The 14,139-nt window shown below is 50.8% G+C and overlaps 1 protein-coding gene across 1 annotated transcript in view; it reads left to right on the top strand.

The window, feature by feature from the left end:
* The first annotated feature begins 12,096 nt into the window (after positions 1-12,096).
* The window catches only part of INCA1 (inhibitor of CDK, cyclin A1 interacting protein 1), a 3,945-nt gene continuing 1,902 nt past the window's right edge, over positions 12,097-14,139 (top strand). The window contains exons 1-2 of the mRNA XM_015427910.1: positions 12,097-12,500; positions 13,092-13,263. Coding sequence (XP_015283396.1) covers positions 12,244-12,500; positions 13,092-13,263 — 429 coding nt within the window. The 5' untranslated portion in view covers positions 12,097-12,243. The remainder of the gene's footprint in view (positions 12,501-13,091; positions 13,264-14,139) is intronic.

Below are 14,139 nucleotides of genomic sequence, written 5' to 3'. Positions count from 1 at the left end.
AAAGCGAAGCTGCAGGAGGCGCCGGGCTGGAGGCTTCGCCGTGCCTTCCCTCCGTTTGGATCGCTTCTGGGTTTCTATTCCAGCCCGCAGGAGCGCTGCCAGAACGGAGGTGTGCGGGGCGGGAAGGGAAGGCGGCGCACGCAGAGCCCACCATTGCGGGGCCCGGGAAAACCCGCGAGACCCGCAGGAAAGAGGGGGGGGCTCCCGACGGCTCCGGCCGGGGCTCCCCCTGCTGTGTAGATGGGGTACTGCGGCCGCGCCGCGAGGGCAGTGGGGGGGGGGGCAACCCAAGCGGACCCCCCAAGCGGATTTCAGCTCCACTCCTGCGCCTTAGCAGGCAGGGCTGCCTTTCCCGAGGAGGTCTTCGGGGACACCTCCTGCAGCTGACCGAGTCCACTCAAACTCGGGTTGCCAACTCCCGGTCGGGGAATTCCTGGAGACGGTGGGAGTGGAGCCGGCGAGGGCGGAGTTCGGGGGTGGGGAACGACCTCAGCGGCGTATAAGGCCCTAGAGTCCGCCCTTCAAGGGAACTCATCTTTGTTAAGGGGGGGGGGGCTGAAGATCTCCCGGAATTACCACCAATCTCCAGTCTACATAGATAGCTTCTGTCTTTCTTATTGATTTACTTAAAAGGCTGGGGCAAGTGATGCTGTGTATTCCTGGTGCGTGGGGGGGGGGTCAACAGTGGGAGGGCTTCTGGTGTTCTGGCCCCACTGCTGGACCCCTCCTGGTGGCCCCTGGTATTCTTGGCCCCTGTGTGACACAGGGTGTTGGACTGGATGAGTCACTGGCCTGATCCAACACTGGCTTCTCTCATGTAAAACATTTATTTCCCTTCTCCTGGAGAACAGTGGCTGCTTCGAAAGGTGGACTGTGCAACATCACACCCTACCAAGGTCCCTCCTCTCCCTAGCCCCACCCTCAAATCTCCAGGTGTTCCCAAACCCAGAGGTGCCAACCCTTTCCAGTATGGAGCACAACTGGGATTCTGGGAGCTCCCCGGGCTCCACCTGGAGGTTGGTAGCTGTAGTTCAAGCCCACAGATGCTTACGGCAGAATAAAATGGGCAGCCTTTCATGGGCCACAGGAATCCTTTTCCTGTGATGCCAGAGCTGCAGCCGATTCACTCCATCTGGAATGGGTGGGTGATGGGGATCCAGAGAAAAAGAGGAGGCATAGCCGGAGGTGGAGAAGGAGGCCCTGCAGGGATTGGATTCCCGCTCAGCTGTGAAGCGTGGCCTTGCTCCATGGCCAAGTGATCTCGCAGGGTTGCTATAAAGAGAAAGTGAGCCAGATCCTGGCCTCCGCTCCTGGGCGTAAGAGCAGAATCATGCACACATGGTTCATAATGCTCTGTAAAGCACCACGGAACGAATTATAATAGTATGTGGGGGAATTCACGCGGAGCTGAACCTCTTGGGCACAGAGCTGGGAGGTTAAAGTTGTGACTTGTCTCTAGGAATGTCACACAGAGACGGTGGGCAGGAATCTCCTTTCCTGGAGGTCTCGTTTTAGTGGCTGCTGTTGGTACCAATACTCTCTCTGAACTGTGGAGTCTTGTGAGCAAAAATTCTACTTGGTGAGCTCCTGGCATTAAAGCTGTGAGCGAACGATTTGGCTACTGCATAAAGTAGTTTGCTCTGGAGCCATCCTTCCTGAGCCAAGAAAAAAATGTGTGAGCTGGAGGCTAAAAAACTGTGAGCTAGCTCACACTGACTCAGCTTAGAGGGAACACTGGTTGGTACCAAGTCCCTTACAAAGTTAATGCTACCAACTGCCTTGCACTTGATGCAAATTGTGTGTGTTTGAGATTCCAAATAATGCCTGTGGCGGGGTGTAGGAAACCCTCCTCTGCATTTCCCGAGATGGTGACCACAGCAGGAAACAGATGGACGTACACAGGGGCTACTGCCAGTTGTGGACTGCAGCTGTACCTGCTGGGAACTGGGATTAAACTGGGACTGGTTCCAGGCAGGGGCAAGGGTGGAGGCAGAGCTCCCCTCCGCATTTTTAAGCATTCAAGTGTTAACCCTTTCCATACATACTGACCTGCCACAAAAGGACGTTTCTTCTGCTGTCTCTAGAGTGGGGGCTCATGCCTCTGGTCAGTGGTGCTCCAATAATTATTCTGTTGGGTTATTAAAAAGCAAGTATTAGGAAAGAATACAGACTGTTAGTCTGTTATCTACTGACTTTTACACAGGTATCAAAGACACCGGTTCATCTACCAAGTGTTGATGTTTTGTTATGAAAAAGAATGGAATATATAATGGTTACGCAGAAGATTCCATGTTTTTTTGTTTATTTACTTCATGTATACCCTGCCTTTCATCCCAATCGGGTCCCAAAGTGGCTTACATCCTTCTCCATTATATCCTCACAACAGCCCTATGAGGTAGTGTCGGGTATTACAAGTTGAAAACACTCAGTATATCTGGGGTTAAATGTTTGTTTGTGTTGCTCACAGGAAGTCACATGTGTTTCATGTAACCAATGCTGTTTTAGGAATAGAAGCCGGGAATTTTCTCCCTGATCTAGGAGTTTGATTGGAACGAAAGTGTCAAAGTGTTTTTGCATTTTATGGCTCCTCTTCCCGTCTTTGTTTTGCTGTTCTCAAGAAGAAGAAGAAGAGAGCAGCCATAACTCTCTTCTAGTCTTGTCTTTTGTAGTGTAAGGATGTAGCCTATTTAGCTCTGTTGTTATTTTCATCCCAGTTACCCTTCCCTATAGGCTAGAATTTAGTAAGAACTTTCTATAGTAGTCACACATGGACTCTGAGTCTGAATTATTTTACTCTGGCAGTGCTAAGCTATATTATCTCTGCTAAATACAATTTTTCAATATCTCACAAACTCCAACAGGTAGGCTAGCCTGCGTGAGTGCAACTGGCCCAAAGTCACCCAGGGAGCTTCCCATGACAGTGTGCGGGCTCAAACGTGGGTTTATAGAAGCTGGCATCATGAATCCTGAATGAGGATGGAGAGAGGCAGATACCCCAGGAGAAGGGGCCTGAACTCGCTTTCTTTGTCCTGAAAATGAAAGCCACAAATGCAGCAAATGTGTGTCAGAACCACGTGCCTCACACTTTAGAAGCTCTGTCTGGTTTGCCCTAAAGCTGTCTTTCTGGACGCATGCACAAGGGCTGAGCCACGCTTTACACAAATTTGCCACGGGGACTTGCAGCTATACTGAAGGTACGAGTCCCTGGGGGCAACTCCTGTGTAAAAGCACAGCAGGGCCCTGGTCTGGATCAGGACCACAGAGTGGAGGGAGGAGGGGCTCCTGCCTCCCCTCCCCACCCCGGTGTCATTTTTGGGAGCCAAAATGGGCTGGTGCTATGGGGGGGGGGTATGATGTGGCCAGTGGGCTTTTAAAAAGTGAGTATTGGGAAAGACCCGGGTGCCGCATGACGGAGTGAGCTCCCATCTCTAGTTTGAACTGCAACCAAGCAGTTCAAAAGCAAAAAATTGCAAGTAGATAAATAGGTACCACTTCGGTGGGAAGGTAACAGCATTCCGTGCGCCTCGGTGTTCAGTCATGCCGGCCACATGACCACGGAAACGTCTTCGGACAGCGCTGGCTCTTTGGCTTTGAAACGGAGATGAGCACCGCAACTCTAGAGTCAGACTCGACTGGCTTTCGAGCAAGGGAACCTTTACCTTTATTGGGAAAGAATACTGAATATTAATTTGCTGTCTTCTAACTTCTACACAAATATCCAGGGTTCAGCTGGGTAGTAGCCGTGTTGGTCCGAAACTGCAGAACAAAGTTTTGACTCCAGTGGCACCTTTAAGAGCAACAAAGTTTAATTCTGGGTATCAGCTTTTGTGTGCACAAACTTTGTTGGTCTTAAAGGTGCCACTGGAGTCAAAACTTTGTACAAATATCTCTAGGGCACATGTTTTACAAGCAGATTTGTCTACCAGGTGTTGACATTTTGTTAGGAAAAAAGAATGGAATACAAGGGCTATGTTGCTGTGTATAAGATTGCATGTTTAAAAGTTTTACTTGAAGGGAAATCAAGATTTTGGGAAAGAGATGGAGAAATAATGGATGAGTACTGGGGGTGGGCGGGCAGATAATGCCCAAAGAAATGTAAGAACAGTTTCATGACAAGTCTGAGAGATTTTACTTTACTAAATTATTTATGGATCAGTTGAATGTGTGACTAATTGTTTAGCAGCTTCTGTATTGTTGGACTGGAGTCCAGGAGCATCTCGGAGATATTTGAGGTATGAGCTTCAAAAAATCCAAGCTTTTTATAGTATGTGTTTCTGTCCCAAAAAAGGAGTAAGAAAGGAGCAGCTGCCCGAGTGAGGCTTTGTGGCTTTCAGGGCCTGTTGCCTGCCTAGGACGTCCTCTTGGGGTGTGGCCAGCAGGCCCCTCCTTGTCCCCGCACTCCCCCACACCACAGGCGCCCCACTCGCAGGCCCAAAACGCTGTGGGGCCAAGCCTGCCTTCCCCTCTGCCCAGAGGAAGGCCACTGTCCCCTCAGCAGCCCTCTGTTAGTCCAGCCATTTTGTCCTCCTGACGGTGACAGCCCTCCCTGGTTCTCCATTCGGAGGCCAACTTTCTCTGGGGCTGCGGCCCAGGCGTACTTTTCTCACTTTCCACCACTAACATTTGGTGTCGTGGTTCAGTGCGCAGACTCTAATCTGGGAGAACCGGGTTTGATTCCCCACACCTCCACTTGCAGCTGCTGGAGGACCTTGGGCAAGCCACAGTTCTCTCAGAGCTGTTCTCTCAGGGGCAGTTCTCAAGAGAGCTCCCTCAGCCCCACCTACCTCACAGGGTGTCTGTGGTGGGGAGGGGAAGGGAAAGGAGTTTGTCAGCCGCTCTGAGACTCCTTTGGGTAGTGAAGGGCCGGATAGATCCAACCTCCTCTTCTTCTTCTTCAGCTGCCCTTCCTGCCTTTCCATTCACCCCTCCCTGCCATCTTGTCCCCTCCTTGTCTCTTGTCACCACCCAAAATAAAATGGCCCCCACAAATGTGTTTGAATCACCGCTTGGCTGCATCGACCGCCTGTCACTTTATCCCTTCCATTTCTAAGTCGGTGGCCTTTCCCCCCCCCCCAAGATGTATTTATTTGACGTGTTTAAAACATTCCCCCCCAGCCGGGGTCCCCTCTCAGCCCCCCCCCAGATCTCCCTGCCGCCTCCCTCCCCTCCCCCGCTCATTCCCAAATCCTTCCCCACTTAAATCCCTCAGAGGTTTTCCCGCCTTTTCCTCCCCCCCCCTTTCCATCCATCTACGCTTTGAGATTTCCCACATTTTGGGGGAGGGGTCTCAAGCTCCCTCTCCTGTGTGGCCTGAGGCGACTAAGGGGAATCGCCATATCTGTGTGAGAGAGATCTGTGAAAGAAGCAGACAAAATGGCTGCCCTCGTGCTTCCTGCCCACACATACGCCGCTGCCTCATGCCCACACCCCCACACCCCCTCTGTCAAGCGTGCCCGGCAGTATTAACGGGTGATCTCTCTCTGTTTCTCCCCCCTGCACCAGATCCTTCCCTGGGAACAAGAGAGGAGCCTATTTCAGCATCCCCTCAGCAGCGTGAGGAGGAGAAGGGACGGCAGCCATGGAGTGTGTGCCCATGTGTGGGTATGGTGGGGAGTCATCATGAGGAAGCCACTAATGGCCATGGCGCCTGCCACTGCAGGGGTCTGCGGAGGGGTACTGTCTGTTAGGAGGAAATTATAACACAGTGCGGTGGTCACGGCCTGCATTTTAACCTCTGCTTAGGCACGAAGCTCTAGGGATGTTCTCAGGCATGTAGATTTCTCAGTGAACCAAGAGGGTCAAGCTAACACTATATAATATAAAAATACAAATATTTATTAAGGTGTACACATGTTAACAGGAGCTGCGGTGGCTCAAGTGGTTGCTGAACTGCAGGCTGTGAAAGGTCAGTATTCAGCAGTTCGAGACCCGGGTGTGCCGCATGACGGAGTAAGCTCCCGTCTCTAGTTCCAGCTCCTGCCAACCTAGCAGTTCGAAAGCAAGAAATTGCAAGTAGATAAATAGGGACCACTTCGGTGGGAAGGTAACAGCGTTCCGTGCGCCTTGGTGTTTAGTCATGCCGGCCACATGACCACGGAAACGTCTTTGGACAGCGCTGGCTCTTCGGCTTGGAAACGGAGGTGAGCACTGCAACCCTAGAGTCGGATTCGGCTTTCGAGCAAGGGAACCTTTACCTTTACTTACACATGTTAAAATATAATATGATTAAAAGAAAGAGTCTAAATTTCAGACTTTTAAAAGCTTTTCTAATACAAATACACTTGACGGGTAAACACTTTATAACTTAGGACCAAACGCATTTCGGTCCCTTCGGGCCTTCCTCAGTGGTCACTATTCTCTATATTACACTGACACACATCCAAATACATGTATAAAAGGTTTGTGTGTGTGTGTATGTAGATTTATGTAGTTTATGTAGATTTCTCAGCCTTACCTCCTGCCCAGGATTGTTGTAAGGATAAATTGGGACAACCTCCCCACCAACTGCTATGCTGAATTCCCGGGAGAAAGGGCAAGTTACAGAGGAGAGAAATATACCGGAATAGTATTGGTGGAGCTGGGGTTTTTGCCCCCCCCCAAATATCTCAATGTCTTGGAAAGGGCATTCTGTGTAATCAGGGGTGGGTCAGTTGTGGCATTCAGGTTCCACGTGAGCACCACCAATTACGCCCCGTGAGGCAGTGTGGCCTGCCGTGCCCACCAGTTGTCCAAACAAGTATGGATTCCAGGGGCACACGGAGGCCAGAGATGCATCCCAGAGGCTCGGCTGTGATACCTGAGTCATCCCCAAACCAAAATGGCAACCAAATGTCCTGAAGAGAGTCAGGGCTCTTCTGGGGCATGTGGCCCATTCGTCTGACCTTTCAGTTTCTGTTTCTTGTGTCAGGCTAAGAGGAGACTTGAGAAAACAGCAGAAATGGAAGGCCCAAAGAGCAGATAGACCCGCAAGCCTTCACCAGACCCTCCCAGCGATGGAAGAGGACAGCACCGTTTCTCTCATCCCCCATGCAAAGTAAGTTGGTTTGGTTTACCCACAAAGAAGCTGTCCGTTTTAGAGGTTTGTAATCTACACATGGTGGGTGACGGGTGCGCCTTCACGTGCTGAGCATTGCCGGCGCCACACACACGGGATCCCAGCCTTGGTCATGGATCTGAGCTTGGCGGGGTCTGCTTGTTTCCTTCCATGGGACACAGACATTATTTATTTCTTTAGATTTGTATCTCGCCCTCCCTGCAAGCGGGCTCAGGGCAGGTGACACAAGACAACTCAGCAAATGTAGTGGCTGTGATATACAATAAAGAGGCTTAAAATAGTTACAACAGAATTAAAACAAACTAAAAAACAGTCTTAGGGCATCAGATGGTTGAATGTAGACGATGCCGCGGTCACATCGGCTTCCTTGCTCAGCGCTAGGTGCTAAGGGGGAGCCTTACTTTGCTGCCTTCTGGCATACACCCCCCTGCCCGCCCCCCGCCAGGACACTGATATCCAGGCACTTGGTAGCCACACTGATCCTCCTGGCACTGGAAAAGAAAATGCAAAAAAGCCTGCAGCAAAGGCTGAAGAGGAGCCTAGCGTAGTTCTTTTTATACAGCATTTGGGGCTGACTCACCAGGTTTGAATTCTTGGGTGAGGCAAAAGTAAGATAAGGAGGCCTGTCTGAGACTGAGAACTTTGCCGTCTTTTGTTTCTCCTGGGAAGCTGTAACTGTGTCAGCAGCCTCACCTCTGGAGCATTATTGCCTGTCCGCCTTCTGTATTGGACAGGGGGAGTAAAGGTGATTTAAAACCATAAGTTGTAAAATATAAAGCAGGCCCACCTTAGGCAAATAACCACCAGCAGGTGGCAGAGAGAAACCAAACAAGCTGAAGGCCTTTGTACCAAGCAGGGCAATCTGTTTATTTTGGCCAGCAGGTGCCAAGCATAATTTCCTCCTTTGATTACGTTTGCTGTTCTAATGATCCTTGGGAAACCTGCCTTGCCTCCAGGGGTTGGGTGGGATGGTACAGCCCGGCTGAGCCAAGTGACTCCGGAGGAACCCCTGAGACCGAACCCAGTGGGGCCCGTCTTCTTGCCAGCACAACAGAGGCTGCTCGACTCAGCCAGCGCCCGGTCCCCAGGAGCTCTCCAGGGCAACTGCCTAAGGGGCCCTTTCACAGGAAGTTAAAGGCCCACACCACCCTTGCTTACTTCCTGTGCTGGCTCCTCGTGTTTCCTTTTCAGGTCTTCCAATGCATTCATTTGGTGTACTCTAAGATTTGTAAGCCACATGACAGCAACTAAAAGAACATAAGAGAAGCCAATGCTGGATCAGGCCAACGGCCCATCCAGTCCAACACTCTGTGTCCCACAGTGGCCAAAAATACCAGGTGCCACCAGGAGGTCCAGCAGTGGGGCCAGGACACTAGGAGCCCTCCCACTGTTGCCCCCTCCCCAGGCACCAAGAATACAGAGCATCCCTGGCCCCCAGCCTGAGAGTTCCTATCTATACCTTGTGGCTCATAGCTGCTGATGGACTTCTGCTCCAGATGCTTATCTAATTCCCTCTTGAAGCTGTCCATGCTTGTAGCTGCCACCACTCCCTTGGGTATATGGCATCTGGACCCAGAGGCTTACTGGTTTTTAATTTCCCCACTAGGTCTACCAGCCCATCACACAAATCAAGTATTGATTTATATTAGGCACAAACAGACAATGGGCACGGGTAGAGGAATTAAGACAGGCAGCACAGAATAAATAAATAATTGACGAGACTTGGCCTTTCCTTTGAGAAACAGATAACGTGTCAAAGTCTTCTCCACAGATTCCTTGGAGATCTATAGGAATGTTCTGAGTGTGTTTACTTACTTGGGGTTATTAAATTTAACAGCCTAGTGCTAAATTCAAGGCCTGGGAAGATGTGCAGGAAAGCCATCATAAGTATTTACGGTGTTTGTATAATTGCGTATCTTCCTAGAGGCCGTTTCTGACTGCACCTGAAAGCTAGACTCATCATACGATGATGTGCCAGTCAACTTTTTAAAAATGAACTTTGCATTCTCTGTGTGAGTTCTCTTTGTTTTGAGGCTGTCAAGCAGGAAATGAGCAACATGTGCCTGGAAGTTCAGAACACCTAAGCATAAGTGAAATATTGGAAATAACTTTATAGCTTCACATTTATTTTTGTCTCCTTAGAAAGGGAGGCTAGGTTTGTTAGCGGGCTTTCTGGATGAGCAGAAAGCCTGAGCATTTGGTTGCCTTATTGTGTGGTCCAGTGTCAGAAGTGGTTCCAAGGCATTCACTTACCTGCCACACAGGACCTTTTTGACTAAAGCACTTTGGATCTAATCCGGATTCTCAACCATGTTGGACAGGCCACAGTTTGTGATCCAGATGCAGTGGTGGCACACAAAAGTGGATGTCAGCCATGTGCAAGAGGAGGAGGGAAGGCAGAGGGAGTTGGTAAGTATGGGGACAGCCGGGAGAGCAGGAACCTTCTGGCCTCCTCACGCTGACCATCCAATAGGGTTGCCAGGTCCAGGCTGGAGAACTCCTGGAGATTTAGGGGTGGAGCTTGGGAAGGGCAGGGACCTCAGTGGGGTACATAAGGCCACACAGTCCACCCTCCGAAGCAGCAGTTTTCTCCAAGGGAACTGATCTCTGTAGTCTGGAGATGAGCTGTAATTCTGGGAGATCCCCAGGTCCCACCCGGAGGGTGGCATACCTACCATCCCATAAGGTGGTGTCCACAACAGAGAATGCGTGTGTACGGGCAGTTTTTGATTTTACCCACTGGCAGGGTAAACCTGTAGAGGGCAAATCTATCCTGGCAGAGCAAAGAAGAAGGTGGCTGTTTCGCAAAAATGATGTTTGAAATATGATGGATGCAGAGCAAGGGGCTGGCAGAGAAAGGTTCTGTGGCTTGCTACAATCCTGGTGACATACTTATGTCTGTGCTTATCCATTATATGCATCTTCTTCCTTTGCTTTCCAAGGCAGTCCAAGATGGTCAGCAGATACACGGTGGAAGAGGACCCCAACATGGCCATTGCCGAGTGTTCCCATAGTGACTTTTGGGACAGGCTCGTCCAACAGCAAAGGTACTTCAGTCTCACACAAATTATGCACCGTGGGCCAGAGTAGGGACCCGGGGCTTTGGGAGATCTCTCTCTCTAGCTTCTTTCCTTTCCTTCCCTGTCTTGTACTCAGTGCTTTGGATGACAGCTTGAAATTACTTCCACACCCCAGAAATAGCCAGGCTGCTTTGGTTGTCAAGCGACACAAGAATGCACAGAGACATGCAAATAGATTTGCAAAACCTGGACTGCTTGCCAGGCCATCCTGTAAGTGGCAGGTTTTCTGCAGCAGTTTGAAAACCTGCAGCCAAAATTTAAGTCAAATTGTCTGCTTGTGACACCCAGTGCCACAGCTGGTGTTCCCTGCTTATGACTGAGACACCTTACTGCCAGTGCTGCACCCATGAAGCCTGCCAGGGGCTACTGATTTTGGCATCCTGAGAATCACAGTTTTTAGAACAAGGTTTGAGTCCAGTGGCACCTTTAAATTCAACAAAGTTTTATTCTGGGTATAAGCTTTCGTGTGCATGGACATGCACATGAGAGCTTATGCGCAGGATAGAACTTTGTTGGTCTCAAAGGTGCCACTGGACTCAAACCTTGTTCTGCTGCTTCAGTTGAACATGGCAACCCACCTGAAATTAATTTTTAGAAAGATTCTCGACTTTTGGCTGTATGCGTAAGACTTCCAGCGTTTAAGACCGTGAGTTTTAGTGCTCCTGAATAGTCCCTCAGGCTACCAGATATAGAGTACATATGCAAATATATGTAAATATGTGCCAAAGTTCCCCCCTCCAGTTATGGTTTTATAAGATGTAACAAAAGATGGTACTTGGCAGAACATTTATCTTTCAGCTCCCACTGGATGGACGAATACCATGAGGCACCGTCCCTGCTGGTAGGTTTTGAATGGACGGCACGCAGCTTGGCTTGAAATTATTTGCTTTTCTTCAGCAGAACGAATGCCCCATGTTTCAAAAAGGAAAATGCAAATAGGGCTTGTCTTGATTAATATGCTCTTTCTCGCTTACTCTGTGTGTGTTTTGCTGCAAACGTAATTTGCTCCACGGAACCTGACACTTTTTTTCTGTTGTTGTTTAACATTCACCACATACTGTGAAAAGAGGGAGGATAATTGTTTTACCTGGGGAATCCCAGACACGCCCAGCTTATTAATTAGGTTTAATTTGCTTAAAAGTTGGCTGAGCAGGAGGGCAGAGAATCTGGTGCCTGAGGCGGGGAAATCCAAAGGGCACCTTCCTCCCCCTAGTTAACAGGGCTCACAGCAGTCCCCTAAGGAGCTCTCCCGGCACATGGGGGGGGGGGAGGAGGAGGAGGAGGAGGAGGAGCCGCACATGGGCACTGGAGGGCTGGCTCCTGAGGCAGAGCCCTGCCTCCTGGCTTACGCCTGCTGCAGGCACCCGGCCCCCTCTGCACTGGCAGATGATGCTCCTGAAGGACTGCTAAGAGTAGACCCATTCAGAACAGCAGAGAGGAAGAGAGGGCCACATCTGGGAAGGCTGTGAGTTGGATGCTGGCTCTGCAAGAGCTGCTGTCCAGGGGTCGTTTCGTAGAAAAAGAGCTAGGGTAACTCATTAGCATAACTCATTAGCATATGCCACACCCCCTGACATCACTGGAAGTGTGTCATAAGGCCACACCCCCTGACATCACCGGAAGTGTGTCATAAGGCCACACACCCCACCCCCAAGGGTCCCGGCCGCCGCCACCGGACTTGTCGCTCCACTGCGGAGCCCCAGGAGGGGCCCGGGGGTGGACCTGCAAGGCCGGCGGGAGTGCAAGGAAGCCCCGCGAAGGCCCTCCCTGGCCCCAGGCAGGCAGGGGTGGGGAGAGGCATGGAGGAAGCAACTTACCCTCCCTCTTCTCCTGCCTCCTCCTTGCTGAATGAGGGCTGGAAGCGGGGCGGCCGGAAGCAGGGGGCGGGGCTTTGTCATGTGCCCCGCCCCCCGTACCTCCCCCGGGGGAACTGCGATCCCCCGCGATCCCCCCCCCCGAATCAATCTCTGCTGCTGTCTGAGGTCTCCCAGGTGGGCCAGATGTGGCTCTTTGGGCAGTGCCTGCTAGTAGCCGGAGGCTGCTTTGTGCAGGGATCCTTTGCCCGAGAACAGAGCGGCTACAAAATGGGTCCCTGTTTCCCTCTGTGAAATGTTGGCAAGCGTGCAGACGTGTTCTCTCCCCCTCCCCCCCCAGATGTCTGGCTGTGTAGCTCAAAGGCCTGCTGAGGCAGAAGGAGACCATTTTCCCTGGCAGGGGCTTTCAGCAGAGCAGACACTTCCATCACCCAAGGAGCTGTGTCGGAGGAAGAAAAAGGGGCCCAAACAGCCAAGGCTCGAAAAAGGCGGCGTCTTGTCTGTCTGTTATCATCTGGAGGAGCTGAAGAGACGGCAAAGCATCATCGATGAGTAGGGCGAGAACCTTTCTGGGCCAAAGGGAAGCTCAGGGCATACCGAGGCAGGGGAGGAGGGGAAGGGGTGAGGAACAAGATGGAGAATCGGGGGGGGAGGGCATCCGGGCAGGGGGGGATATAAATCCCAATAAGTAAGTGAGTGAATAAGCAAGTGAGTAAGTAAATAAATGCAGACAGGGTGAAACAAAATTTGTGAAATGGGGCTGGGCTGGCTATAGCCTTGCTTGCATTTGGCCACTTCTTGTTTTTAAAGGTCAAGATGGGCACTTCCGAGACTGAGTGGACGCCGCAGGAGAACATGGCTCCTCAAGCTCTTTAAAAAAACCAAAAAGCACCTTTTTTTCTATGACTGTCTGCTAGAGAAAAAACTGCATTTCCCCAGGAATTAAACATTTCCCTTTGAGTGCTGGGGAAATGATTTCCTTCGACAGAAGCTCTGCATGGAGGAAACATGTCTGAATGCCACGCAGCAAATGAATAACGATCCCTGAGCTATGATTGAGTGGAGGCTCTTGAATGCAAAGGCCCTCTGTGCCTGCACTCTCCTCTTGACACCTGCTGTCTGTTTGCAATCCACACATTCCAGGCTGAAGAAGGCTAAATGGGGTGGGTGTCCGCCCCAGCCATCTCACGAAGGAGACAGCAGTGCAGCTGGCCCGCACCACGGAGCGCCATGGAGCCCCTTCAGCATGCCAGGCGCTACAGCCCACTTCTATGAAAAGGAGGACTCGGTCTTCCAGAGACACGGCAATAAACAGGTAAGCTGGGCTTACAAAGCCACAAGCAGTGGGTGGGTGAGTGGGTGGGCGCATGGGGGGTTCATATTGCAAGCTTCTTCCAATCCAGGAAGCAGATTCTGATGTGGATAACATTCCAGTGCCGTTAATAATCAGAAACCTGATTGGGGGGGGGGGAGGACTCTGTAACCATGACCAGAACAGAGTCAACTGCAGCCTCTTGTCTTTCATGATTCCTGCTTCTTCAGAGGAAATGTCAAAGCAAGGCAGCTGGAGGCAACCTCAGCCACTCAACCAATTCCACTTGCTCCTGCCTGGCCCATCAGAAAGAAAAAAGACTCTTATGACTCCTTGAAAACTGGCACATTTACTGAAGCAGAAACCTTCATGAAGGCCAGGCCCCAAGCACTTTGTCATATGCACAAAATGGACTGCCAGTTCACAGAATGTCTACATTATGGAAGGGGGGAGGAGTGAGGTTAAAAGGCCAGGAACTACAGGCAAGGGCCGCAGTTCAGTGATAAGAGCCTCTGCTTGGCATACAGAAGGTCCCAGGTTCAATCCCCCGCATCTCCAGTTAAAAAGGACCAGGCAGTAGGTTACGCGAAAGGCCTCGGCCTGAGACCCTGGGGAGTAACTGCCAGTCTGAGTAGACAATGCTAACTTGGATGGACCAAGGGTCTGATTCAGTATAAGGCCACTTCATACGATATTTCCATGCAAAAGTAAAAAATACACAAGGTGGGACCATTTCACGACAGTCTCTCTAGTGCTAAGCCATTTAATTCCTGCAGTGGCGTAGAAAAACGGCTGCTCTGTTTAATTCCTGGTTGATATAGCCAAGGCTGTGCTCCTGGTGAGTTCTAATGCTCTAATGAGTTTCTCACTAGAGTCTGC

This window comes from Gekko japonicus, unplaced genomic scaffold, assembly GCF_001447785.1.
Source record: "Gekko japonicus isolate JY-2015 unplaced genomic scaffold, Gekko_japonicus_V1.1 scaffold761, whole genome shotgun sequence".
NCBI lineage: Eukaryota > Metazoa > Chordata > Lepidosauria > Squamata > Gekkonidae > Gekko > Gekko japonicus.
This window is presented reverse-complemented; position numbering and strand designations above follow the sequence as displayed.